This window comes from Phyllosticta citriasiana (genome assembly GCF_038021145.1).
Source record: "Phyllosticta citriasiana strain CBS 120426 chromosome Unknown IWZ02scaffold_8, whole genome shotgun sequence".
NCBI lineage: Eukaryota > Fungi > Ascomycota > Dothideomycetes > Botryosphaeriales > Phyllostictaceae > Phyllosticta > Phyllosticta citriasiana.
Window position 1 is genome coordinate 676,268 of NW_027117285.1, and position 24,864 is coordinate 701,131.

Below are 24,864 nucleotides of genomic sequence, written 5' to 3' on the forward strand. Positions count from 1 at the left end.
TTGCGGTCGCCGCTTGAAACCCCCCCCCCCCCCGGAAGCAGACTCTATCAGGGGTTTGGTCTGGTCTGATCTGGTCTGGTGTGGTGGTGTGTCTCATCCCCACCCCACTCGGGGCTTTCGGTTGGTCTTGTGGTGGATAGGAGGAGAGTGAGTGGGTGATGGGTGTGTGGGTTGGACTGGGTTGGGTTGGGTTGGTGTTTTGATTTTTCATTTGCCAGTCAGTCTAGTCTACCTTATGGGTCGTATACCCAGCGGTCATCGTTTGTTCTGGCTTGGATTGCTTCTAATCTCGGCCAAGAAAGGGGGCGGAGTGGAGCGGGGCGTGAGGAGTGTGGATGTTGATTGATGGATGGATGGATGGATGGAAAGAGGGGAAAGGCAGTGGGTGAGTGATGAGGGGAGTGGTGGAGGAGTCAGAGTCATGAGAGGAAGAAGGGGCGGCGTCAAGAAACAATGATGATAGCGGTGGTTCGTGGGGGGTTTAGTGAAGCAACTAGGTAGCAGCAGCATCAGGATTGATTGCGGGACTTGACCAGAAAACTCCATTTGAACATCGGGATGTGAGAAAGCTACAGATGTTTCCAGCCCATGTCTCTGACAGGCTGACCGCGGGCGGTTTGAACGCAAGAAGATAGCCCTGTAGCTACCTCTCCCCGCCTCTTTCGCCCAAAATCCCAACTCCAACTCCACCTCCAACTTGCTTTCCAGACTCTCGGCAAACTTGCCCAGCAAAGCACACATCCCCAACAATCCATCGCCCTCACAATCCCTCCGCCTCCTCTCTGGCCCCTCCCTAAACAGTCCTCGGCCGTTTGCGGGCAAGCCGCGACATGCGGTGGATAGCGTTGCTCTTGGCGCGGCGTGGCAGCCTGGAGCCCATGGGTTCGGGCGCCTTGCTCCAAAGACCCCAGTTCAACTTGTCGACCCGCTTTACGCTGAGCTGGGCGTGGCCTTTGGGGACTTTGGCCGCGATGCGTGCGTTGGTAATGGTGCGGTGACGGAAGAGGTGCAGTTCGGCTTCTTTGGCGCGTGCGGTGGCGACGAGGGAAGTGTCGGAGAGGACGGTTGCGATGTGCTGGGACATTGTGTTGCAGAAATCTGCTTCTCTGGATGCCTTGCAGATATCTCGGAGCGCTTTAGGGACGTTCCAGAATGCAATGTAAACGTCTGCAAAGAAAGAATATCCCATGAGCGAGAGAACTTTTGACAATGAGTTCCCGAGCTTTGCAGTGAGATTGACAGCTTCCGTCATGATTCTCGGGCCGACAGTGAGAAGCGTCGTCATGAAATTGAACATGATCGGGTGTAAGGTCCACAGTGTGAAGCTGACGCGGACCAGTCGGTTTAGGGGAGACAGGAGGTCCAGCTGCCGTAGGTTTGGCCATATCCAAGTCGATTGATTCAATTGATAACTCTGGAACCTCACACGTCTAATGCGCGAAATGGTGGCATCGTACTCGGCAAAGGAAGAGTCGTCTGTGGGACCTGGCGAAGACAGAGGACCCAGAAAATGGTAATGAGCATACCAGTTGGCACCGAAGCTCCACAGGGGCAGCGCGTAAAGTGCTTCTTTGACTTCCGAGTACCACGTTTTGCTCAATTGGGCGAGTTTCATGATTGATGAAAGCGACGAACCCAAAAGCTCCAAGTGGAAGCCATGGTTCCATATCCCGGTACGCATCTTCTTGGTGACCTCTATGGTGTGAGGCATTGCGTTCTTGATGATTTCAAGCCAAATCTCGGGGGCAATGAACCGGCTCCGTCTAGAATCTTCAGGACCACTGTGTCCCATGTCGGAAGCCCATTTTGGATGAGCCACGAATATTTTGCGTAGAGGTAGCTGCGGTATGTCTTTCTCGAAGCGAACACGATATTCTGTGTCGGTGCTCCAGTTTGTTTTTCTTTTACGTCGGTGAGACATGGTTCAAGAAGCTGCTGCGTCTGGCGACAGTTTCTCACGGTTGGCGGAAAGGAAATGTTGGAGAAGTGTTCATGAAAAACGACGATTGGAGACCAGCAGCCGTAAAAAGACGGCCATGGTGAATGAAGACACTCCATCGCGGTCATGATTCTACTGAGAGAACATGGCATTGGAAGAAAACTGGCAGGCGAATGACTCCATGGTGAATGATATCCATGAGCTGTGAAATGGACAGAATCTGCTCGCGACGAACGGTCATGGTGAGGCAGAGATTTCGTCGCTCCTCCCACCTTCCTTTTTCGTATGGGTTGGAGAGAAATCAGAACCAAGGAGAAGAGGCTGCCCCAAGAGAAATCACCTCACCAATTCAAAATAGCAAGCCAGCGTGGCCAAAGGCAGTCATCAGGCTAGATTCGTGTCTGCCACCAAGGAGATTTGTCCCAAACAGGAGACCGTCAGCACAGAGGATTGCGGGGTTGGCGTGGGACTCTGAATTGAGCCAAGGGAATCTCCAAGTATCTTGGCTCAATTTTGAAGCGATCGATTTTCTGGCACTGTTCCCGACAGAAGCGGTGGCTTGTGCCTGGCCCCGACATGGTGAAGACTGCTTTGCTTCTTCGATGATTGCTTCTTTTGAAAGTCGCCGAGGTGGTTTTCTCCCGCAAAGCCAAGAATGCTTACGGAGGCGTGTCTTGTCAGGAGACGAGCCTGCATTCGTGGAGATTCTCGTGCATGTGAGCCATGGAAAGTGGCGAGAGCAGATGAAAAGCTGACAAGGGTCGTGTTGTGTTAAGGTTGGTAGGGGATTGCTCGGGACGCCCCGGCGGCGTTGGTGCTCGGCTGCGGAGCGGCTAATGTTACCTTAATCTCACCCACGTTACAGCGAGCCGGGCCTGGAGAACGCAAACACGCCCTCTGCTCGACAAAACACCATCGTCGGCCTTGGAGAGACGACTTGGTTGGCCCGGCCTCGTCTGCAAACGGCCATCTGGCCCAACACCACGACCAGCTCGGAAATAGTGCAGCGGCCGTGTCTGGTCCTGGCCGCCGCCCTCTTCATCAAAATCTCTTACTCCGATTCCTCTAGTGCAGTTTCCGCTTCAGGTCGCACAGTCGCTCGTGAACCACGGACCAGTGTGGCGTCTTGGGGTCGGAGAAATCCAGCTGAGCTGAAGGCTCGCTGTAGGGGCCCCGGCCAGATGCCACAATCAGCGACCAAGGCCGATTTACGGGGTCGCTTCGACCTCCCCATGCACGTGGCAGACCACGCCGAGCTCTTTTAATCCGTTTAAGGTAATGGGCGCTGTTCGCCATTGGTCCGTCGTCTTTCTTCTGGACTGGTTGATCTACTAGCCCGCAATACTAGGGTCAGGGGAGAGTCCCTCTCTGATCCTTTGCTAACCCCTTCAGGCTGTCTGGACATCCTCTTGAGTGTATACAACCGGGCTTGAAGACGCCATCTGCAAGCCACTCCACTACCAAGTCTCGTCTGCCTCGAAATAGACCTGTGGAACGGCAATGCACCCATGAGGGTCATGCCACTCTGGGCTACAATAACGATGCTTTTCCCTCGACATGTTCTTACACACTCCAGGGCCATCACCTACTTCACTCACTGCCGCACAGTCTTTTTCGAGGTTGCGCTCAAAAAACACTAGGGTTTTAAGCCCTTGTCCTTTCACTCCCTTGATTTGTCCTCACCACTCGCTTGTGTGTTATTTGCAAGTACGATATGCGTGTGCTCCACTTCTCTGGCATTCTTGCCACACTTGCCAGCACCGCGCTGCAGGTCGAAGCTGCTTGCAGTTCCCCTCTCCTTATCGATGACTTCTCCAACTGGTCTTCCAACAACAATGCCCTCAAGTCATGGACCAGCGGTACGCCTGATCTCTAAAACGACACTCGTGTTCATCACTGACAGCAGCAGATGATGGAACGATGAGCAAGATTTCTGCGGCCAACAAGAAGCTCACATTCCAGCCCAAGTCCGACTCTTACTTTTACGAGACCTTCGCTTGTCAGACCGCGGCTCAGAATGGATATGATTCGCTTTCCTTCTCCATCAAGGGGCCCTCTGGTGGATATTTGACCCTGGAACTCCAATCCATGACCGCTTGCGGTGCTTCTGGTCAATACCAGAGCTTCTTCTACACGGTCAGCGGGCTCACTGGCCAAACCCAGACGGTTACCGTTCCATGGAGCAAGTTTGGCGGAGGCAATCCGAGCGCAATCACCGCCTTCTCGTGGAGTGCCTTTTCGAGCACGTCGGCTAGCTGGGAACTCGGCCAAATCCAATTTGGATGCAGCGGTAAAGCACCCGTTTCATCTAGTGTCAAACCCGTCTCCTCGAGCGCAAAGCCCACTCCCAGCAACGTCTCGTCGAGTGGCAAGCCCTCTCCCGTTTCCTCGTCGAGTGTCAAGCCCCCTTCAAGCATTGTCCCGTCGAGTGTTCCCTCTTCGAGCATTGTCTCGTCGAGTGTCCCCTCTTCGAGCATCGCTTCTTCGAGTGGCAAGCCCTCTCCTAGCATCGCTTCGACGAGCGCCAGATCCTCTTCCATCAACGTCTCGTCGAGTGGCAAGGCCACCTCGTCGAGTGCTATGACTTCTTCGTCTAACGTCGTTGCAGCATCTTCCAGCGCCAAACCTACCGGCTCGGTCATTGCGGCATCGTCTACCATTGCTTCGTCTACCTTTGTCACTTCGGTCGGTTCATCGCCCAGCTCCGCTCCTGGTCAGTGTACAAACACCTTGATCGACGACTGGTCCTCGCAGTCTCGTCTTACCTTTTTGTTCTACAATGCCATGCTCAACCCCAGCTCGGACGACGGCACCATGAAGTCCGTCGTTGTGAATCCGGGCAACCGTGTGACATTGACGCCCAAGAACACCGCCTCCTACATGTACAGCCAGCTTGGTTGCATGAACGCCAATAACTATGGAGGTATCTCTTTGCGCATCAAGGCCGCTGCTGGATCCTCTTTTGCGATTGAGCTCGACTCCGGTTGTGGAAGCAACCCGTCGGCCAACACGCTTACGACGTCCCAATTGGGCTGGTCTTTTGATGGCACTGAGAAGCTCTACAGCGTTCCCTTCAGCAAGTTCCCCGGCTTGGACACTTCGACTCTGCAGACTATCCTCTTCTCCAACCTCAAGTCTGCCGTCACTTTCGGCCCAATGCAGCTCTACTGTGGAGACACAGTTGCCGAGTACATTCCTCCGGCGAGTCCGTCAAACCCTGCCGTTACCGCCACCGTCCCAGCTCCCTCCGGCACTGCTGCTGCCCTGGTCATTGACAGCTTTTCCAAGAAGGATACCAACGCGCTTGGCTTCTTCCACGGCGCTGACGATGGCATGACCCTGAAGTGGGAGAGCAACAAGTTGACCATCACCAGCCCGGACTCTGATTATGCCTTTTACACTCAGGTCTCGGCCAGCTGCCGCGACATGACCAGCTATGACGGCGACTACCTGCACATTGCCTACTCTGGATCCAACGCTTTCAGCATTGCCCTCCAGCAGCACAACCCCACTTGCAACGAGCAGATTGCCCCTTACCCCGAGACTTGGGATTCGCTCGAAGCTGCCCGCTACGCCACTGGCAACGACATTTACATCCCCATGTCGCACTTCAACATCCAGAGGGGTCGTGTGATTGGTTTTGCCTTCAAGGGCTTCTACACCACCAACCCCACTTCCTTCACCAAGGTTGAAATCGTGCCTTCCGTCCCTGCTAGCGTTACGATCCCGAACAAGCTGCCCTCTGGTCAACTGATGTTTGCCTGCAAGCGCAACAACAGCTTTGCTTTTGCCATTGACGACGGCGACCCAACCATGGCCCAGCAGGTCCTCAACATCATCAAGGAGGAGGGCATCAAAGTCACCTTTTTCACCGTCGGCGCGCCGCTGCTTGACCCCAGCACCAACTTGTCCAACGTCTACAACGAGATGATGTCGGCCGGTCACCAGATCGCCCTGCACAGCTACACGCACCCCAAGATGGAGGGTCTGCCTTCATACGACGCCATCGACTGGGAGTACAACCAGGACATTGCTGCCGTCAAAAAGACCATGGGTGGTCTGCACACGCCGTACTTCCGCCCGCCCTTCGGCAATGAGGGAGCGCGCATGCGCCAGCGCCTCGCCAACTCCGTCTCCGACATCACCGACAGCCCATACATTGTCAACTGGAGCGTCGACGTCGAGGACTGGCTGTGGGCCACGAGCAGCACGCCCGAGAAGCAGCTGGACGCCTTCAACCGCGACGTCAAAAAGGGCGGTAACCTCGTCGTCCTGCACTACCTGTACCCGTCGACTGTTGGCTACCTGCGGCAATTCATTCAGATTGCCAAGGCGACGGGCAAGGACCTGATGCGTGTCGACCAGTGTATGGAGGACCCGAACGCACCGGCTTTGTAGATGAAGTCATATTGAGGAGTGAGGCGGGGTGGATGGTTACGAGTTACGCTTTTCTTTACGCTACGTTTGCGCGAATTGGCGACCTCGCGCGTTCAAATCTTGGGTCGTTGGGAGTCTCGGTGGTTGATTTGGTCTGCAAAATGCCCTAATCTTAGACCTTGGCGGTCGGAGAGCCTGACGCTTTCTTTTGAGACGTATGCATTCTGTCCATGCACATAATTGTATTTTTTTTCAGAACCAATCTGACAGTAAATTTGGTGAATTTGGTGAGATGGTTGCGGCTCGCTGGTTAAACCCATTGTGTCTGTCTGCAAATGAACGGTACAGGAAGAAAGGGGTAGTATCAGGGTCTAGTTGGAGGGTGAATTTTTGTGTGTCCAAAGTGTGCCTTACATGCTAGCATCTGTGGAATATTCGAAGCTCGACAGGATTGAACATGTGGGCGGCAAGTAATGGGCAATGATGAATTTTGTCCGGGTTGGATTGCCCTGGGTCAGAGCGTCTGACGAAGCGGCCCGTGTCTGCCTGAATCTCGGGATCATCACGACCCGCGCGACCGCGTCGCGTCGAACCTTGCGACCGACGACTCCATCCTCCCACCACAACACGCCGTACGTATCCGGATGCCAACGGCGCCCTCGACGCTGACCCTCTTTGTTTGTCTTCTCGCAGTACTCCTGACTTACTGTATGCTGTCCGTGGTGCGCGCTTGCAGAGCCTCGTTGCGCCCTCGCCCTCCACGCGCCAGTCCTGCCGTCTCGCCTTCGCCTCGCTCCTCTCTTCGCTACCCTGTCACGTCCTCTGCCTACCACGCCGCTTCTTCTCCATCACCTCTGAGCCGGTCACCAACAATGTTCAAAAAGGCCATTGACAGTCACGGCAAGGCGTCGAAGCCTCCCACCAAGTTGGACCAGTATCGTGGAGATAGAAACACCCCGAACAAGTTCTGGCGGCCGCTCTCTTCTGCTTCCGGCAATGTCTCGAAGCCAAGCATCGACGCAACGAAGAATGCAAACACCGGAGTCAAGAGAACCTCTAGTGGGCTGGCAAAGTCTCTGAGCGAACCAAATGCCTTCGCAGATGGCTCTCAAAGGAACCTATACATCGTCGACAAGGAAAACAAGTCTTCTGTGCTAGGCGTCGAGTTGTACGATGACGATTTCGACGACGACATTGACTTGGATATCGAGGATCCTGCTGGAAAAGGGTCCGTCAGTTACCCGTCTCTCTCCGTGCCTGATCAGAGCTCGAAACCTCGTTACTCATCCGCGCCTCTCAAGTCTTCCACCTCCGCCATGCCATCTGCCACGCTTCCCCGGGCATCAAGCGTAAGGGAAGCCTCGTACAATCACTCTCCCCCAAAATCACAAAGCGCAGCTCCACGTGAAGCAACGCCGCCCCAAAGCTCGACTCCTATACCATGGTCGTCATCGCCACCAGAACATCTGGAATCGCAGCCGCAGGCTGCGGCTATTCGCAAGTTCCTTTATTCCGGATCTGGCTCAGACGATGAAGGACATCAGTCAAAGAAGCGTCGTCACTTGCCATGGATGGAGAGCCAAAACGCCAAGCAGACGAGCAAGGAATTCACCCCTCTTCCCAAGGACAAATCGGACAAGCAGTATCCCTGGAACACTACTGCCAGTGCGATGAAAGATAAGCAAAATTTGCACAAGAAGTTGAGCAAATCCAACGGTGCAGAGAGCAATCTCATGGTAGATGTCGCCAAGAAGCAAAAGAACAAACTGTCCAAGGTTTTCTTGAGTGACGAGCAGCACCATGTCCTGGACCTCGTTTTGGAAAAGAAGAAGAGCGTATTCTTCACCGGCTCTGCGGGTACGGGAAAGTCCGTCCTTCTCCGGGAAATCATTGTGGCCCTGAAGAGAAAGTACGTGCGGGAATCCGAGCAGGTTGCTGTGACTGCATCTACCGGCCTCGCGTCTTGCAACATCGGTGGCATTACTCTGCACAGTTTTGCCGGTATTGGTCTTGGGAAGGAGCCGGCAGAGGAGCTCGTCAAGAAGATCAAGAGAAATCAGAAACACAAAACGCGATGGCTGAAATGCAAGGTCCTCGTAATTGACGAAGTCTCCATGATTGATGGCGATCTTTTCGACAAACTTGAACGCATCGCACGCATGGTGCGTAACAGCGGTCGTCCATTCGGAGGTATCCAAGTGGTCATTACCGGCGACTTCTTCCAGTTGCCGCCTGTGCCCGAGAAAGGCGCAGTATCCAGATTCGCCTTTGAAGCAAACACCTGGAACACGGTCATTGACCATACCATTGGTCTTACTCATGTGTTCCGTCAAAAAGATCCGGTCTTTGCGGGAATGCTCAACGAGATGCGTGAGGGCCGCTTGACCCCTTCCTCAATCAATGCTTTCCGCTCGCTCAACCGACCGCTTGTCCTTGATCAAGGCCTGGAGGCAACAGAGCTATTTCCTCTTCGCCACGAAGTTGACAATGCAAATCAGAAGAGGATGAAGATGCTCCATGGCGAGGTGCAAATCTACGAGGCCAAGGACGGCGGCAGTATCACCAATGTCGAACAACGCAACAAACAGCTGGCCAGCTGCATGGCTCCCCAACAGGTCCAGCTGAAGAAGGGGTCTCAAGTCATGCTCATCAAAAACATCGACGACACGCTCGTCAATGGCAGCTTGGGTCGTGTCATTGGCTTCATGAATGAGGCAATGTTTGACAATTACATGGACAACGAAGGGGACTTTGTCGCCGGAGCGTCCGTCAACGAAGACGACCCTGAGGCTGCGATGAAGCGGGAGCAAATACGCCGCAGCAAGATCAATTCGCTTCTCAACGTCGGCAGCCAGCAGCTTTTCCCACTAGTTCGCTTCTCACTTCCGGACGGTACTACTCGCGACCTCCTCTGCCAACGTGAGACATGGAAAAATGAACAACCCAACGGTGAAGTCTTAGCCTCGCGCTCGCAAGTTCCTCTCATCCTCGCGTGGGCTCTCTCCATTCACAAGGCGCAAGGTCAGACTCTGGAGCACGTCAAGGTCGACCTAGGCCGCGTCTTCGAAAAGGGCCAGGCCTACGTTGCCCTGTCCCGTGCCACCAGCATGCAAGGCCTGCAGATTCTCAACTTTGACCCTCGCAAGGTCGTTGCCCATGAGAAGGTCCGGGAATTCTACGCCAACCTTAGCCGCGCGCATGTGGGCCAGGATGGCGGCATCGTGATGAAGAGGGGATTTAAGGGCAAGAAGGGGGCTGGCATTTCAGCCGAAGATTATGAGAAGGGCCTGGAGGACTCGTGGGCGAACGAGGGTGCAGGTGTTGCCTACGGTTGAGTCGCGCACGAGATGCTGTATCGTAGGGTTCCATCGTGGCTATCCGTAATTTGACCAGTGTTGCTGAGCCGGAGTATAAAAGACTTATGGCAGGGTACAGCAAACGCAGCCGTCGGCGCAGCAGGGAGATCGTGGGAAGTTTCCGCTCTGTTCGGACAAGGAGCCGGGGTGTCAATTACGGAGAGGCAGTCACGAAACTTTTGTTTTTCGAATCAAAAAGGATCAGTCAAGTCGTCCTCTACTTCTGACCCATGTACAAAGCAGTAAGCAGCCCGCCCTCGTACGGCGCCGTCGTGCACCTGAAGCCATTCGCGACGTCATTCAAGTACGCCAACAAGTCCCAATATCCGACCGAGCTCGCCACGACATTATCAACGACGACCATGGCACCCGTCTTCAGACGCGCATCCACAAGATTAAGCGCCGGCAGCGCCAGCGGCGCCCAAACTACACGCGCACACATCCAATCAGCTTCTCACTCCAAACGAAAAAACACTCTATGCGCAGGAGATGAGGGTTGTGGAGGGGGTGGTGGGCATTGTTGTTGGTGTCGTTGCTGTGGTGGTGTCTTGGGAGACGGACGTCCTGTCGAGGAGTTGGTCGTGGAAGGTCAATCTTCTATTCTGCCCGCTTTTCACGCTCCACGCTTGCGTGGTGTATATACACATGGCACGTGTTGGTGAGTCAAATGCAGAGGAACAGAAGCATTCGAGCACGCGCTACACGCAAAACGTCACCTGGGCGGGTACAGCGGAGGTGGTGGTGATCTGACTGATGTTGAAGATTGCGCCCTGTGACAATTGGCTGAAGTCCAAAAGGGCATTCGGCATTATTGTTTCGAAAGTGTTTCTCCGCGCGAGCAGGGGAGCTATGCTACGCCGAAGTCGGCAACGGGTGTGTGTAAATGAACAAGAATACAAGTGTGTCAAGCAACGATGGCAATGATGAATACCGGCAATGATGTCCGCTCAAAAAAAAACGGCATAGATGCAATGCGCTCAGACGCTTTTTGCAATCAACTCCCGAACCCTTGCGCAAATGCCGAAGAATATTTGCAAATGAGGCTTCTCGCTGTCCATCTCTTTCTTCCCAATTAAACATTTACAAAGAATATACTATCTCCTCCTGGACCTCTTTCTATCTGCTTAAGCGCCGATGGCCTGGGGATTCCAGAAGACACCCTGGGGGTCAACCTGGCTCTTGATGGCGGTGAGACGGCTGTAGACATCATCGCCGTAGTAAAGATCATGAGCCTCAGCAGCCGACAAGCTGGGGTCGACGTAGTTGAGGTACGCGGTGAAGTCGGTGTCGGGCATGGCCGTCTCCATGGCGCTGTTGAGGCCTGCGACCCAGTCCTGCGTGCCGGTGGGCAGCGACGCGCCCGACGTGAAGGCGTAGTGCTGCGCGACCCACAGCGCGCTGCGGTCCGAGTAGGCGGCGAACGACGAGTCGCGCACGTTGATCTGGCTGTCGGGTCCGCCGTACAGGTTGATGATGCTGTACCACGAGGCGCCGTTAGGGGGCTGCGAGTTGATCATGTAGGAGAAGTAGGATGACAGGGCGTCGGCCGTCAGGGGCGTGCTTTGCGGCACGACGACCGACTTGGCGAAGAAGTTGTCGTGGGAGTCGTAGCCCGTCGTGGGCACGGTGAGGGTGCTGGCGCCGCCGAGGGCCGTCAGAGACTCGATCCAGCCGAGCGGCTTGACGCTGCTCGACGACGGCTTGGGCAGCGTGCGCAGAAGCTCCGGCGCAATCTTGGACTCGAAGTCGCTCTGCGTGCCAAAATACGTGCCGCTGATGCTGAAGCCCGAGCCGTCCATGTACATGCCCATGCCAAGCTTGCGGTCGACGACGGAGCTGTTTTGCGCAAAGTCTTGGATGTGCTGGAAGTAGCCGGCCGTCTTGTCGGCGTCGGCGAACATGTTGGGAAGGCTGTAGCTCCAGTTGATCACAGTGGACGGAGCGGCCTGAGTCTTGAGGTAGAAGTTGGTAATGATACCGATCGAATCAGCAGCACCGCGGAGAGCCTAATTCGTTAGCATATTTACTTTGAAATTGGAAACAAAAACTTACCCAGTAGATGTCGGGGTAGGCGGTCAAAGTCGTCTTGATGGCGGTACCGTTAGCTAAGACAACATCCAATCCGACAATCTGGTCCATGGCAAGACCCCAGGCACGGGAGCTGTATCCGTAGCCACCGTGGGTAAAGTGGCCACCAATACCGACACCGGGGCAAGTACCGTGGGACAGAGCACGCTTGTTTTGGTTGTAAATGCCTTGAGCCAGGTTGCCCAGTCTGACACCACCACCCACGACAGCAACGTCGCCATTCAAGGTGATGTTTTGGAAACTCTGCAGGTCAATCACCATGCTGCCGTCCTTGCCACCAGAGCTGAAAGAGGCGTAAGAGTGACCACCGCTCTTGGGCTGGACCTTGACCTTGTACTGGCCAGCACAAACGACGGCATCAGAGATGTGCTGAACAGCGGTGGGGATGACAATGACGGCGGGAGTATAGGGAAGGTGGAGGTTGTACGGCTTGGAGAGCTGTGCAAAGTTGGACGAAGAAGCGAAGCTGACAGGAACATTCTTGTTTCCTAAGCAATCGGCCAAGCCGGTAGCAGAAGGAGTAGCAGGCTTGGACGTCGAAGCAGATGCTGGGCTGGTGGTGGCTGACAAGACCGGCTTGGAGGTCGAGGCAGACGAGCTGCAAGATCCGAACATAGACTGGCATCCGTTGCTGCAATAGGTTGTCCCTGAACCGCACCAGCCATACTGGGAGCAACAATCCCCGAATCCAGATCCCACGCAAGTGAGTTTGCCTGAGCCTCCACAGCTGCCGTCTGTGGAGACATTTCCGTTGTTTTTGACGACTGGCGAAGAGGACGCGGCCTTTGACGACGAAGTCGTGGATGAGGAAGATATCTTGACAGTCGACGAGGACGAGGACGACTTTGGCGGGGATGAGGTGGGGGTAGATGTGCAAGTGCCAGCGAGAGAATTGCACCCAGCAGCACAGTGATCAGTAGTCTTTCCACACCATCCGTATTGGGAGCAGCATGGTCCAAATGAGGACCCGGCGCAGGTGTAGCCGGTGCTACCGCCACAGGTACCGTCGCGAGAAGGCTTCAAACTGCTGCTGCTGGTCGCAGCAGGGGCAGGAATGGCATTGCAAACAGCGGACAAGGCGCAGAGCGCCAGGACCGACCGAAGCATGGTCATGTAGTTGGAGAAGGACGAGTGACGAGTGATCGAGGAGAGAGAGAAGAAGCAGGGGCCAACTTGGCAGGGAATTGGAAGTGGAGAAGCGATGAATGATGATGAACACGGCAGGGAATCACGAGGCTTTGTATCCAAGAGTTGCAAACCAGACAACGATAGAATTAGATTGACACAGGGTCAAAGTTGGAGCAGAGGCGGCGCAATGTCCAAGTCCAGGCAGCGCGGACTCGCTGAAGGTCCGACAACACGAGAGCATGGCGGGCGTTAGACGAACGCCAGGCAGCGGAGAGGACCGCCATCCAGGGAATTTTTGACAACGCTAGCGGTGGCGGATGACTTTTACACTGACAGAGTGGTTGTGCAAAGCAGCTGAGAAGCCAGCCATAGGTCGGGGGGCGGAGCTGGTGGGCGGAAGAGGGCTGGACGGGGGGGTTTTTTGCAGCACGACGTCGAGCCATGTGGACGACTCGGGCTAGCGGCTCAAAATAGACGTGACAAGCTTATATAGACGCTTGTTTGTGCATCGCATCGCATCTGGTAAATGGCATGCTGCAGTGACCGAATCCTACGCGCCCCTTTTGATGTCAGAGCCTCGTATAACGCACCAGCGACGTTGTAGGAAGAGTAGGGCCCCCGGTGCCAGAGCCGAGCGTCCCCCGCCAGCTCGCCATTTCGAGGGTTCAGCCCAGCGCCAGCCCTACGTTGGCGGCCGCGCTCCGTTCCTCACCACTATCCCAAGCTGACATGTTCTACCGTGGCTCTGTCGGCATGTTCCTTCCAAGTCCGCTGACGCCTAATTGCTTTGCTTTGACGTCGTCAAGTCCCTTCAGCTCCGCTACGACCGCGATGCAACCTCATCATCACTCCTTCATCCGCATGCAAAGCACGCTGACGGCGTCTGCACCCCCGAGCTCTCGCGCGACATGGCTGGCGACATGGCCGTCTTGTCCGGTCCGGTAATCGTCTGACCTTTCCTGACGGCCAGCTGCGAAGAACGCTTGTGCGCCGGATCCGGGTGGTAGTAGTCGTCCTTGATCGGATGGATCATGACCGTCTGTTTATGGATTGTCACTGTTGAGTTTGTCGGCACTGTAACCCAGTTGTCTGTCACCCAGTCAGCTCGTTTGCAAATGCTCTGGCCACATCGAGGCACACCTCGCTCAAATGTTAGTGGCTCGCTTGCCACGAGCACAATATCCGCACCCTTGTCCCTACGCTCCATCTTGTAGTCCTTTGCTTCCCCGGAACTCTGCTCTTTCCAGCTCGTGCCAGAGGAAAAGAACAGACTCGCCGCTTCATCCGTCGTACTGCTCACATATCGCGTGCACACCACACTTTGTCCATCGGTGACGGCAAAATTGAGTAAACTTATCCTGTCCTTCTCGCTCACGTCTGCCGGCACGTCCTGGGTAAGTTCGTTGATCCGTTCTATCGTCCTCAACATGGCCTTTCTCAGCACCGTGTGTCCGAAGCCATTCTCGCCAACTTCGGTATTTGGCGAGCATCCCATCTTGTCCATGCAATCCAGAAACAATGCAAAGCACCACTCGCTGTCGGTGCTCCCTTGGACGAAGTTGAACCACTCATCACCTAAAGACGTGGCTAGCCTCCTCTTGACATGATTCCAGGCTCCCACACCACCGTTGTGCATGAACATAAGACCCTTGTGCCGGAACGGATGACAGTTGCTGTCCGAGAGATTTCCCGATGTCGTGGCGCGAACGTGCGCAAAGATGAGGTTGGACGTGGTCTTGGAAGCGAGGCGTTCTAAATTGATGCAGTTCCACGCAGGAATGGTCGATGTAAAGATGCAAGGCTCGGGGCCCAGGTCAGGGGATGTGTAGTATCCCACGCCGAAGCCATCGCCATTGTGTGGGCGGCGCGTGTCCTGTTCTCCATCAGATGCGGTAGCTCTAACCAGGCTGTGGCACGTACCAGGCGAAGACGAGAGTCGTAAGATTGAGTCAAGATGGAATGCGTAGGGTCGAGAATGAGCTTGGACAAAAGGATCTCGTCCTTGCCCTTATATACCTGTGTCGTATGAGCTGGTGCCGATCTCGGCTTGGGGGTTCACATACAAGGAACCTGCACATGGTGTTGGGGAGGCTGGATTGACCAAAGAAAGAGGAAAGGAGGGAGAGGGAGGGCAAAGCGGTGGAAGAGTAATGTTTCACGGTATCAGGCGCATCTCAGAGGTACGCCGAATGGCTGGATACTCTGAAATATCGCGATGACGCGATTGGCCCATGTGATCTGCGCAGGCTTTTGACGCTGCGAAAGGAGAGCGGCAATAATTTCGACTTGGCACGCGATCAGGCTTGCTGCGCGAAGCTTTTTGCGCGGCGAAGAGAAGGATGGATGCTTCTGGAGAGACTTTCGGAGAGGCCAGCCGTCTTTCTGGGAGTCACAGTCGATTGCTTGATGTCGTACGAGGTTTGGAACGACGAAGTAAAGACGGTATGGAAATGAAAGACGTCGTCCGAATCAGTACAACGGTGGAAGAATAGACATTTGACCGTGAGGCTTGGAATATTCTACAGAGAGCGTTTGGGTTGGGGAGGGAAGGATAGAGAAGAGCAACACGTGGATCCCGCCCGTCCAGTCCTGATCGACGTCAGCCTGCACCTCAGAACCCCCGACCATCACCGCTGCCAACCACCCTCAGCTGTTCCACCACAACAACCTCATTCCACCCCCCTCCAAACCACATGCCCACGACGAGCACGCGACCTCGCTGATATCGCTTTTGCAAGCATGAGCGCGAGGCTTTTGTCTGCGCGCTTAGCTCCTGCTGCCCGCCGCCTTGCTTCCTCCGCATCCACCCCACCTCGGAGGTTTACTCACTACCTGTCCACCAACGCTGGCGGACTTTTGCGAACCGAATCTGGCCTGCGCTCCTCACGCCTACGATCATGGCCCCCTGGAGCATACGCGCTTCATAACGTCCCCGCCGTCCGCTCCATATCCTTCATACGCATCCTCCCAAGGCTCTTTCAGAAGTTTGCTACTCTGGGCGCTGTTGGAGGGGCAACCATTGTCGGTGGGCTGGCATACCTCCAGAACCAAGCACAAAGTAAGTCGAGCTTTTGGGTCGCCTAACCCCTTGCTGACGCGACTATCCAGAGGGCGCCGACTATGCCATAGACCTACTGTCGCGTGGCAAGGATTTCGCAAACAATACCGTTGGATCCGTGTACACGAGCGCCGGCGATGTGGCTGATCAAATACGGCTCGGATGGCAGAAGACAAAAGAGGACATTGACGTGCCGGAATGGCTTCGGAACATTTTGTCAGGTCAAGAAGGAGCAGAAGGCGGCTCTGGAGGACCCGAGGGCGAAGGTCCTAAAAAGAGTGGAGCAGGTGCTGCTGCTGCCGGCGCTGCCGGCGCGGCTGCTTTGGGATATGATGAGAAGGACGATGACCGATCAGAGGAACGCATTGCCCGAGACGAGCAGATGATGATGCTCACCAAGAAGATGATTGAAATTCGAGGACTGCTGCAAACGGTTGGACAATCGGATCAGTTGAACCTGCCCTCCATCGTCGTCATCGGGTCACAGTCTTCGGGTAAGAGTTCGGTCTTGGAGGCCATCGTTGGTCATGAATTTCTGCCCAAGGGTTCCAACATGGTCACGAGGAGACCCATCGAGTTGACCCTCGTCAACACCCCTGACGCTCGCGCGGAATATGGCGAATTTCCTGCACTAGGACTTGGAAAGATTACCGACTTTTCTCAGATTCAAAGGACCTTGACCGACTTGAACCTTGCCGTCCCCAAGGAACAATGCGTCACGGATGAGCCGATTCAACTTCGAATTTATTCTCCCAATGTGCCTGATTTGTCTCTGATCGACTTGCCCGGATACATCCAGGTCGTTGGAGAGGACCAGCCCGCCGAGCTCAAGGAGAAGATTGCCGAATTGTGCGAAAAGTACATTCAGCCCCCAAACATCATCCTCGCCATTTCCGCTGCAGACGTTGACCTTGCCAACTCGACGGCCCTGCGGGCCTCCAGGAAAGTGGATCCGCGAGGCGAGAGGACCATCGGAGTAATCACCAAGATGGATCTTGTTGATCCTGACAAGGGCATTAGCATGCTGACCGACAGGAAATACCCCCTGCGCCTTGGTTACGTCGGCGTTGTGTGCCGCGTTTCCCAGAGCACAGGGGTTCTCTTTGCTCGCGGCAGCGGCAACATCCACAAAGCGGTCGCCAAAAACGAGAATGCCTACTTTGGCGCACATCCCCTGGAATTTGGGTCAGAGTCACACGTTGATGTTGGCATGAACAACTTGCGCAAGAAGCTCATGCATGTGCTGGAAAATACCATGGCGTCGAGCTTGAAGACGACAAGCGAGGCCATTCAACGCGAACTTGCCGAGGCGTCGTACGAGTTCAAGGTTCAGTACAACGACCGTCCACTCAGCGCCGAGTCGTATCTTGCGGAAAGTCTCGATGCCTTCAAACATTCCTTCAAGGACTTTTCCGACCATTTCGGCAGACAGCAGGTTAGAGAGATGCTTAAGCATGAGCTGGACCAACAGGTCCTCACGCTTCTGGCTCAGAGGTACTGGAACAGGCCCTTTGATGATCTCTCTCAGCCTCTGCCAGAAATGGATCCTCTGAGCGATCTTCCCAAAGCCGATCCGGAGAATCCGCTCTGGCACCTGAAGTTGGACGCCTCAACCTCATCACTAACAAAGCTGGGTATCGGGCGCCTGGCTACCACGGTTGTGGCTAGTGCCCTGCAAGCTCACGTTGACCGACTGATAGCCAACTCCACTTTCGCGGCGCACCCTTTTGCAAGAAAGGCTATCACCGAGGCATCGACTTCCATTTTGAGAGAACTCTCCTACGACATTAGTGATGAGCTGGAGATTTGCATCAAGCCTTACAAGTACAGGATCGAACTGGAAGATCATGAGTGGGCCAAGGGCCGGGAGAACATCGCCCAGGTGCTCAAGGAAGAGCAGAGGATGTGCGATGACGCCTTCAAGAACATTGAAACCGAAGTTGGCGGAAGGAAGAAGTTGAGAGACGTCATGGGATTCATTGACCGCGTCCGAAGCGGGCAGGTCCAGATTGACGGCAGTGGCGTCGGTGGCGCCGGCGGCTTCAGTGCCGCATTGCTGGAGAGAGGGCGCCAGGCCGTCTTTTTGCGTGACCGCGCTGATTTGATCAAGATGCGGATAATGGCCGTCAAGTCTAAGCAGTGCGCCAGCAAGGAGAACAAGTACTACTGTCCGGAGGTCTTCCTCGATGCGGTAGCCGACAAGCTCACGACCACGGCGGACCTCTTCCTGGACGCGGAGCTGCTTTCGAAGTTCTACTATCTGGTGAGTCGGCAAATTGCCAGCCATGCACTGCACTTTCTAATTGGAGCAGTTCCCCCGAGAGCTCGAAGCCCGCCTTGGCCGCAATCTTTCGCAGGCCGAGATAGAACGGTTCGCCCGCGAGGACCCCAAGATTCGCCGCCATCTCGACGTGGTTCGCCGCAAGGCGCTGCTCGAACACGTGCTCAAGGAGATGGAATCGCTTCGACAGCTGGAAGCGAGAGAGAAGCGATACAATTCCAGAACGGGAGCAAAGAGCAACAGCAACGGCGGTCGCGGGTGGAGTCTGTTTTGAAAGCAATAGAAACGAGGGACAGGTGCATCGGTTGGGGAAACATGGGTGTACCAAGGACAGGGTTGGCGTTTTGTTATAACGAATTGTCTCGCGATGATACCAGATTGGTCGGGAGCATAGGTGACCGGGGTCGATTCGCTTCTCTTGTAGGATGGGATGCATTGGATGGATGGCGGCATGCTGCTCAGCGCTTAGCTAGTCATAGACGCGAATACCACACTCACAAGAGGACAAAGGTTAGCCGACGGATCTTCATTGGCAATAGAATGGTGGATACACATGTGCAGTTGCTTTTTTTTTTCCCTTTTGGATGAGGTTGGAATGTGAGGAAAGAAGCATGGGCTTAACGCCGGCGTAAATCCGGATCGGGTCGTCGCGTCATGCCGCAGCTTCACCTCAAGTCCCGTCTGCCCTGTACATAGCTCCACCTCCGTTACTCCACATCTGACAGCCTCACCTCGCTATTTGCACCCGGAACGTCGTGCAGAAGCATCCATCGATGCAGCATTCGGCCCAACAGGCCCGGCCATCAGACTCAGACGACCGCGATCCACCTGCCTCTGCCGACCGCAAGCGCAAGCTCCAGCACGTCCACCGTAGCGCCAACGACGCCTCCAAAAGCACAAAACAGCAAACCCTTTCCGACCTCTTCTCCACATCCCAGACAAAGCATTCTTCACCGCCCTCCAAAGACGCCTCCGGGCACCCACCAGCCGGCACCGTGTCTCCCCGAAGCAAGCGGCTCAAGCCCAACCCGCCGGCCTCGACGTCGGAGCCACCGCCACTGTCCACAGACGCAACATCCGTGTCGCGCTTCTCGACTGCTTCGGCCCTTCCGCCCTCGAAAATGTACCACTTCCCCAGCACGAGGACCAATGGCAGCGGCAGCAGCAATGGATCCACCTCCAACGTCGTTGACCTCACTGGAACGCCCTCTCCAGGCCCGTCATCGTCTTCCGCCTGGTCACACAAGTCCGACGGCGCCAAGATGTTGAGACCAAACTTCAACCCAAACGTGGGCGCCAAACAGCTGGTGGTGAAGAATTTCAGAAAGAAACCGAGGTCGGATCCAAGGCAGTATTTCGACCAGACGTGGAATTCCTTACAAGATGCTCTGTCCAAGATTTTCAACGGAAAGAAGATTGACTCGTTGGAAATCATGTATCGTGGCGTAGAGAATGTCTGCAGGCAGGGCTTTGCTGCCGAATTGTCTGCGAAGCTCAAGGAGAGATGTCGGACGTACATGGAAACGCAATTGAAGAAGCCGTTGCTCGACAAGGCGGGAGGAGTCGACGTGGAAACTCTGAAATCTGTTCTCAACGCTTGGAGGACATGGTCGAGCGAACAGGTACATCATTCGACTCGTAGCAAATTACCATACTGACTGATTTACAGGAAGACATTGGGCGGTGTTTCATGTTTCTTGACCGATCGTATCTCATAGGAAAAGGAGACACCCTTCAGGATCAGGCCTTTTCTCTTTTCCGCACAATTATCTGCGAGGATCCGGTTTTGAGACCAAAGATTGTTCAGGGGGCTTGCGAGCTAGTGCAAACCGACAGAACTCAACAGCGATTCGATAAGGACCTTTTCAAAAGCACGATTTCCATGTTTCACGACCTCGCAATATACACCAACATGTTTGAGCCCAAGGTGTTGGAGTTTTCTCAACAGTTTGTCTCTGAATGGGCTGCAAAGGCCAGCTCGGAGATGAATCTCGCAGACTACACCAAAAGTGTGTTTGCACTTATCGACAAGGAAATGTCTCGCTGCGATGAGTTCGGCCTGGACTCGAGTACCAAGCGAGATCTCCTCTCCCTATTAGAAGAGCATCTTGTCGAACAACGAGTGGAACACCTCGGTGCGTTCCCAGTCCGACCTCTTCGAGTTGCTTGTCGCTGACAAACGTGCAGTCAACGAGGATGCTGTTGCGGATTTGCTCGACCAGAATGCGGTATCCGAGCTCGAGCGGGTGTACATGCTACTCGACAGTCGTCGCCTGGGTGCCAAGCTCCGGCCAGCTTTTGAAAAGTGGATTGATCTGACCGGCACGGCCGTTGTGTTTGACGAAAAGGACCAGGAAAATATGGTCGTCAAACTTCTCACACTGAAGAAGCAACTCGATACCGTTTGGCGGGTGTCCTTCCACCGCAACACCGAGCTTGGACATGGCCTGCGCGAGTCGTTCGAGGCCTTTATCAACAAATCGAAAAAGACCAATGCGACCTGGAATACTGACAACTCCAAGCCGGGGGAGATGATTGCAAAATATGTCGACATGCTGCTTCGCGGTGGTGCCAAAGCCATTCCGGCCCAGCTTTCTGCCGTCAAGTCAGGCGAGGCCGAGCGTGATGAAAATGACGATAATGTTCTCGACGAAGATGCCGAGATCAACAGCCAGCTTGATCAAGTGCTCGACCTGTTTCGCTTTGTCCATGGCAAGGCCGTATTTGAGGCTTTTTACAAGAAGGATCTGGCTCGGCGTCTCCTGATGGGGCGCAGTGCTAGCGCCGATGCCGAACGCAGCATGCTTGCTCGCCTTAAGACGGAGTGTGGTGCAGGATTCACCCAGAACCTGGAGCAAATGTTTAAAGACATTGAGCTCGCCCGCGAGGAAATGTCTTCCTACAAATCCCTGCTTGAAGAGCGCGGTGAAAAGCCTTCGGTCGATTTGTCTGTCAATATTCTTTCTGCATCCTCTTGGCCTACCTATCCAGATATCCCGGTCATTATTCCTCCAGAGATTCAGCAAGCGTTGGACAAATTTACGGTTCACTACAAGAGCAAGCATTCAGGAAGAAAATTGGACTGGAAGCACGCTCTTGTGCACTGTCAACTCAAGGCAACATTCCCCAAGGGAAACAAGGAGTTGGTGGTCAGTGGTTTCCAGGCGATTGTTTTGCTCCTCTTCAACAATGTAAAGACGGGTGAGCACTTGAGTTATGAGTTTCTCAAGGCGGAGACGGGGTTGCGTAAGTTCCTAATCATTGATATCCACGGTGCAAGGCTAATGCTGCCCAGCCGAGCGCGAGCTCAAACGGACACTGCAGTCTCTTGCTTGTGCCAAGCTTCGTCCCTTGATGAAGCATCCCAAGGGCCGTGACATCAACCCTGAGGACACTTTTACGTACAACGCCGCCTTCACCCATGAAAAGTACCGCCTCAAGGTCAACCAGGTACAACTCAAAGAGACGAAGGAAGAGAACAAGGAGACGCACGAGCGCGTCGCGGCCGACCGCAACTTTGAGACCCAAGCGGCGATTGTGCGCATCATGAAGAGCCGCAAGCGCATCGGACACGCCGAGTTGGTTGCCGAAGTCATAAACGCGACCAAGAAGCGCGGCGTGTTGAGCGTGCAGGATATCAAGAAAAACATTGACAGGTACACCATCCTCTTCCCCGCCTTTCAAGAGCGGCAGTGACTAACATTTTGACAATACAGGCTCGTCGACAAGGACTACATGGAACGTGAAGAGAACAACGAATACAGCTATATTGCGTAGAGGAAAGAAGGGAGGCTGGTATCATGGGTTCGTGTCGATAAGGGCAATTCCAAATTTTCTTTCTCACCCCCTTTCTTAATCCAATTGATCGGTCTGTCGGGGAAGCAGATCAGAGCTTCCAGCGGAGCGAAGGGATTCACTTCACCTCTGGGTCAGGCAGACATGACATCCAATGGTCGGATTCGTCCTCGAGTCCATGGTAGAGAGCACTCGGACACGAAAATAGAAGTCTTTTTATCTTGACGTTACCATGGCTTCAATTTCCTTCCCTGCCTCTCCGCCCTTGCTAATGTCGTCCCAGTATCAACGCGCAGCGCAGGGAGGCGCGTACCAAAAACAGCGAGCCCGTCCACCCGCCCGCCACCCGACCAGCAGGAAAGCAGAAACTCAAGGAGAGAGGCACCAAAAAAAGTCGTATGTCGACATCACCTGCCGGGTATCAACCAAGGACTGAGAGCTTCTTTTATGCCCCCGATCCATTCTCACCACACACACATGCGAAGATGACGGCCATTGCAGAACGCGAATCCAGAGTATTAATTCGTTTCTGAATAATCTATTGAATAGGGACAACTTCCATGCACCCAACCCTCAGCCAACGTTCCAACCCCTTTCTAGAGCTTCCACGCAACCCTAAGCCAAAGTTCTAATCTGTTTCTAGATGATGAATAAAAGCACTTCTGCGCACCTAACTCTCAGCCCCTGTCCAATCTATTTCCAGAGAAGAAAAGAAGGAAAGAAAGAATACCACAACGACTCTCCGAAGATTCAAAGCCACACCACAAAAGAAATTTTTTCGGGGATAAAATGTGAATCTACTTCCTTCCTACAAAATCAATCCACCTCTATGAATATAACTATGTATCCCATACACAACGCGACGTATTTAGTAGTCCTAGTAGACTACACTCCGCCTAAGTAAGCACCTCTACTCCTGTAACCTAGTAAAGTGACTTGTTCTCATATTTTACTCCCTAAGTTATTGTAAAAACGAAAGCGAGGTTAAAAGAGAGAGAGAGTGTGTGTGTATATATGTGAGATACCGAGGTGTAGTCTTACCTTATAGAAAATAGAGTGAAAAAACACCGGACGAGATGCTAATTTAGGTAGTTAGGACCGGAGGAGGTGGATTGGTATTTGTTTGCTGGAAAGCAGGAGGATTAGCATTTTATCCCATATCTTTTTTCCGTCTTCCTTCTTAACTTTTTTTCTGTTCTTTTGTTCTTTTCTCCTTTTCCATTTCCCTTTCCCCCACGATGCTTAGCCCACGAAGGCCTCACACCAACCCCAGCTCCTCCTAAAAACCAAACCGCCGTTGAAGTTCAGGACAAGTCCAGCGACTATTCGGCGACTCAACAGCAGCTCTGGCCGCATCGGTGGTAGCAGCAGCAGCAGCAGCAGCAGCGGTTCCCTGGGCATTCGGCGCGCCAGTAATGGCGCCGCTTCGCATGTTGGCGGGTGGGGGTTGCGCTTCGCGCCGCGCCTCGCCGCCGCCGTGAACGACCTCCTCTCCAGCATCGAGGCGGCGGCGTTTGCGGCGGGGATTTTCTGAGACGTGCTGCTGCTGGAGATTCTGCTGCGGGGGGTGCTGCTGCTGCTGCAAGTTGTGTGTCGGCGCCGACGGCGACGCCGACGACCTCCGCATTGGTGCAATTGGGCGTGGGGGGTTAGTAGGGGCGGGGCGGATGATGTTGCCGTGGCCATTGTTGACTTGGATTTGCCAGTTGAGCCCATGTGGCGGGTTTTGCTGGTGTTGCTGAAGTTGCATCATCGACGAGCGCATGACTGCTCTTCGGCGTAGGTCTCCACCCACGGGCGTTTGGGCGTTGATGTGGTGGTTCTGATCAATTTGCATCATTGGTGAGGGCATTGCTGCTCCTTGGTGTAGGTCTCCCACGTGCGTCTGGGCGTTGGTATGGTTCTGATCAATTTGCATCATTGGTGAGGGCGTGGCTGTTCCTTGGTGTAGGTCACCCATGTACGTTTGGGTGTTGATATGGTGGTTCCGATCAATGAAAGCGGGTTCCCCTGGTTGATTTTGCAAATGGTCGTCCGTATCGATGAAGGGATCATTCATGACAGTGTCAAAATCTTCCTGGTATGACTGCTGCTGCCGGAAATTCCTTTCTTTTTCCTCAATGGTCGCATCATCTGTGCACCACGGAGCGGTTGGATCTACGCCGTTGACGTGGTGGAGAAGCCTGGCGTCGATGGTAGCAGGCTGCTGTGCGCCCAACCCTGAGGAGAGTTCCCAACTAGGACCTTCGTCTTGGCCGGTCGTAGCTGGATACTGGTGCACTGGAGTCTGTTCAGCGTCTGAATGTCATAAAGGGGGCAATCTTCACCCACATCCTGGCGGAGAGAAGGGCGTGCGGACTTGGTGGCCCATGATGACTTGTCTCTAAGGGCTCTCGGGAACTAGTATAATGCCTAAATTATGGAGGATTTCGAGTGATTTAATGGTCTCTGCTCGCCCAAAACGTGGTCCTGTTGGGGATAATGCTTGTCGAACCAAATAGCAGAACCACTGTTGGGGGAGAAATGAATGGGTATAGACGCCGGCGTAAAGGATCCAAGGATGAATTAAATTCGTTTACGATCGACTGGCAAAGTCTCAATGGTCAAAGGCGATGATTGGAAGTCGCAATTCGCAATTTCTTCTTTCCCATGGTCGATTTACTTTGGACAGAGCGAGTGAAGCCTTGTCTGAGTGTCCCGAGCAAGAAGTCGTATCCGAGCTTGACAGCAACAGTGGCACCAAATGGTATGGAAGTATTCAAGATTGTGCTTTCAGAGGATGCGGGTTGTTTGGAGAGGAAAGAAGCAATATTTAAATGTCTCTGAGAGGGGTCGATTGGTT

The 24,864-nt window shown here is 54.2% G+C and overlaps 7 protein-coding genes across 7 annotated transcripts; 3 read left to right on the forward strand and 4 right to left on the reverse strand.

Moving 5' to 3' along the window:
• Nucleotides 1-472: 472 nt before the first annotated feature.
• IWZ02DRAFT_293831 (uncharacterized protein) lies at nt 473-2,024 on the reverse strand. Its single transcript, XM_066763832.1, has one exon. The coding sequence runs from the start codon at nt 1,919-1,921 to the stop codon at nt 794-796; it is 1,128 nt and encodes a 375-aa protein (XP_066621680.1). The 5' UTR covers nt 1,922-2,024; the 3' UTR covers nt 473-793.
• Nucleotides 2,025-3,197: 1,173 nt separating this feature from the next.
• IWZ02DRAFT_475808 (uncharacterized protein) lies at nt 3,198-6,474 on the forward strand. Its single transcript, XM_066769018.1, has 3 exons — nt 3,198-3,798; nt 3,843-4,185; nt 4,369-6,474. The coding sequence occupies exons 1-3, from the start codon at nt 3,654-3,656 to the stop codon at nt 6,335-6,337; spliced, it is 2,457 nt and encodes an 818-aa protein (XP_066621681.1). The 5' UTR covers nt 3,198-3,653; the 3' UTR covers nt 6,338-6,474.
• A 4,298-nt stretch (nt 6,475-10,772) lies between these two features.
• On the reverse strand, nt 10,773-12,953 carry IWZ02DRAFT_293930 (uncharacterized protein). The gene is made up of 2 exons (XM_066763834.1): nt 11,725-12,953; nt 10,773-11,678 (listed from the first exon to the last, which is right to left on the reverse strand). The coding sequence occupies exons 1-2, from the start codon at nt 12,871-12,873 to the stop codon at nt 10,797-10,799; spliced, it is 2,031 nt and encodes a 676-aa protein (XP_066621682.1). The 5' UTR covers nt 12,874-12,953; the 3' UTR covers nt 10,773-10,796.
• Nucleotides 12,954-13,741: 788 nt separating this feature from the next.
• On the reverse strand, nt 13,742-14,966 carry IWZ02DRAFT_470189 (nucleophile aminohydrolase; the record flags this gene model as incomplete). The annotated part of the gene is made up of 4 exons (XM_066768779.1): nt 13,742-13,977; nt 14,029-14,761; nt 14,809-14,904; nt 14,952-14,966. The coding sequence occupies 4 exons, from the start codon at nt 14,964-14,966 to the stop codon at nt 13,742-13,744; spliced, it is 1,080 nt and encodes a 359-aa protein (XP_066621683.1).
• A 533-nt stretch (nt 14,967-15,499) lies between these two features.
• On the forward strand, nt 15,500-18,880 carry IWZ02DRAFT_475813 (P-loop containing nucleoside triphosphate hydrolase protein). The gene is made up of 3 exons (XM_066769019.1): nt 15,500-15,946; nt 15,997-18,209; nt 18,259-18,880. The coding sequence occupies exons 1-3, from the start codon at nt 15,628-15,630 to the stop codon at nt 18,499-18,501; spliced, it is 2,775 nt and encodes a 924-aa protein (XP_066621684.1). The 5' UTR covers nt 15,500-15,627; the 3' UTR covers nt 18,502-18,880.
• On the forward strand, nt 18,881-22,247 carry IWZ02DRAFT_454262 (Cullin family-domain-containing protein). Its single transcript, XM_066767709.1, has 5 exons — nt 18,881-19,849; nt 19,897-20,362; nt 20,415-21,473; nt 21,523-21,883; nt 21,944-22,247. Exons 1-5 carry the CDS (start codon nt 19,001-19,003, stop codon nt 22,002-22,004), a joined length of 2,796 nt encoding a protein of 931 aa, XP_066621685.1. The 5' UTR covers nt 18,881-19,000; the 3' UTR covers nt 22,005-22,247.
• A 1,054-nt stretch (nt 22,248-23,301) lies between these two features.
• Nucleotides 23,302-24,393, reverse strand: IWZ02DRAFT_433999 (uncharacterized protein; the record flags this gene model as incomplete). The annotated part of the gene is made up of 2 exons (XM_066766334.1): nt 23,302-24,302; nt 24,354-24,393. The coding sequence occupies 2 exons, from the start codon at nt 24,391-24,393 to the stop codon at nt 23,302-23,304; spliced, it is 1,041 nt and encodes a 346-aa protein (XP_066621686.1).
• Nucleotides 24,394-24,864: the final 471 nt, after the last annotated feature.

Coding starts and splice junctions, on each gene's coding strand:
- IWZ02DRAFT_293831 (XM_066763832.1), bottom strand. CDS start 1,921: ATGTCTCACCGACGTAAAAGAAAAACAAACTGGAGCACCGACACAGAA.
- IWZ02DRAFT_475813 (XM_066769019.1), top strand. CDS start 15,628: ATGAGCGCGAGGCTTTTGTCTGCGCGCTTAGCTCCTGCTGCCCGCCGC. Junction 15,947..15,996: donor CCTCCAGAACCAAGCACAAA/GTAAGTCGAGCT, acceptor GCGACTATCCAG/AGGGCGCCGACTATGCCATA. Junction 18,210..18,258: donor TTTCGAAGTTCTACTATCTG/GTGAGTCGGCAA, acceptor TAATTGGAGCAG/TTCCCCCGAGAGCTCGAAGC.
- IWZ02DRAFT_454262 (XM_066767709.1), top strand. CDS start 19,001: ATGCAGCATTCGGCCCAACAGGCCCGGCCATCAGACTCAGACGACCGC. Junction 19,850..19,896: donor GGACATGGTCGAGCGAACAG/GTACATCATTCG, acceptor ACTGATTTACAG/GAAGACATTGGGCGGTGTTT. Junction 21,474..21,522: donor CAAGGCGGAGACGGGGTTGC/GTAAGTTCCTAA, acceptor AATGCTGCCCAG/CCGAGCGCGAGCTCAAACGG.
- IWZ02DRAFT_293930 (XM_066763834.1), bottom strand. CDS start 12,873: ATGACCATGCTTCGGTCGGTCCTGGCGCTCTGCGCCTTGTCCGCTGTT. Junction 11,679..11,724: donor CCTACCCCGACATCTACTGG/GTAAGTTTTTGT, acceptor CTAACGAATTAG/GCTCTCCGCGGTGCTGCTGA.
- IWZ02DRAFT_475808 (XM_066769018.1), top strand. CDS start 3,654: ATGCGTGTGCTCCACTTCTCTGGCATTCTTGCCACACTTGCCAGCACC. Junction 3,799..3,842: donor CCTCAAGTCATGGACCAGCG/GTACGCCTGATC, acceptor CATCACTGACAG/CAGCAGATGATGGAACGATG. Junction 4,186..4,368: donor TGGAGTGCCTTTTCGAGCAC/GTCGGCTAGCTG, acceptor TGTCCCGTCGAG/TGTTCCCTCTTCGAGCATTG.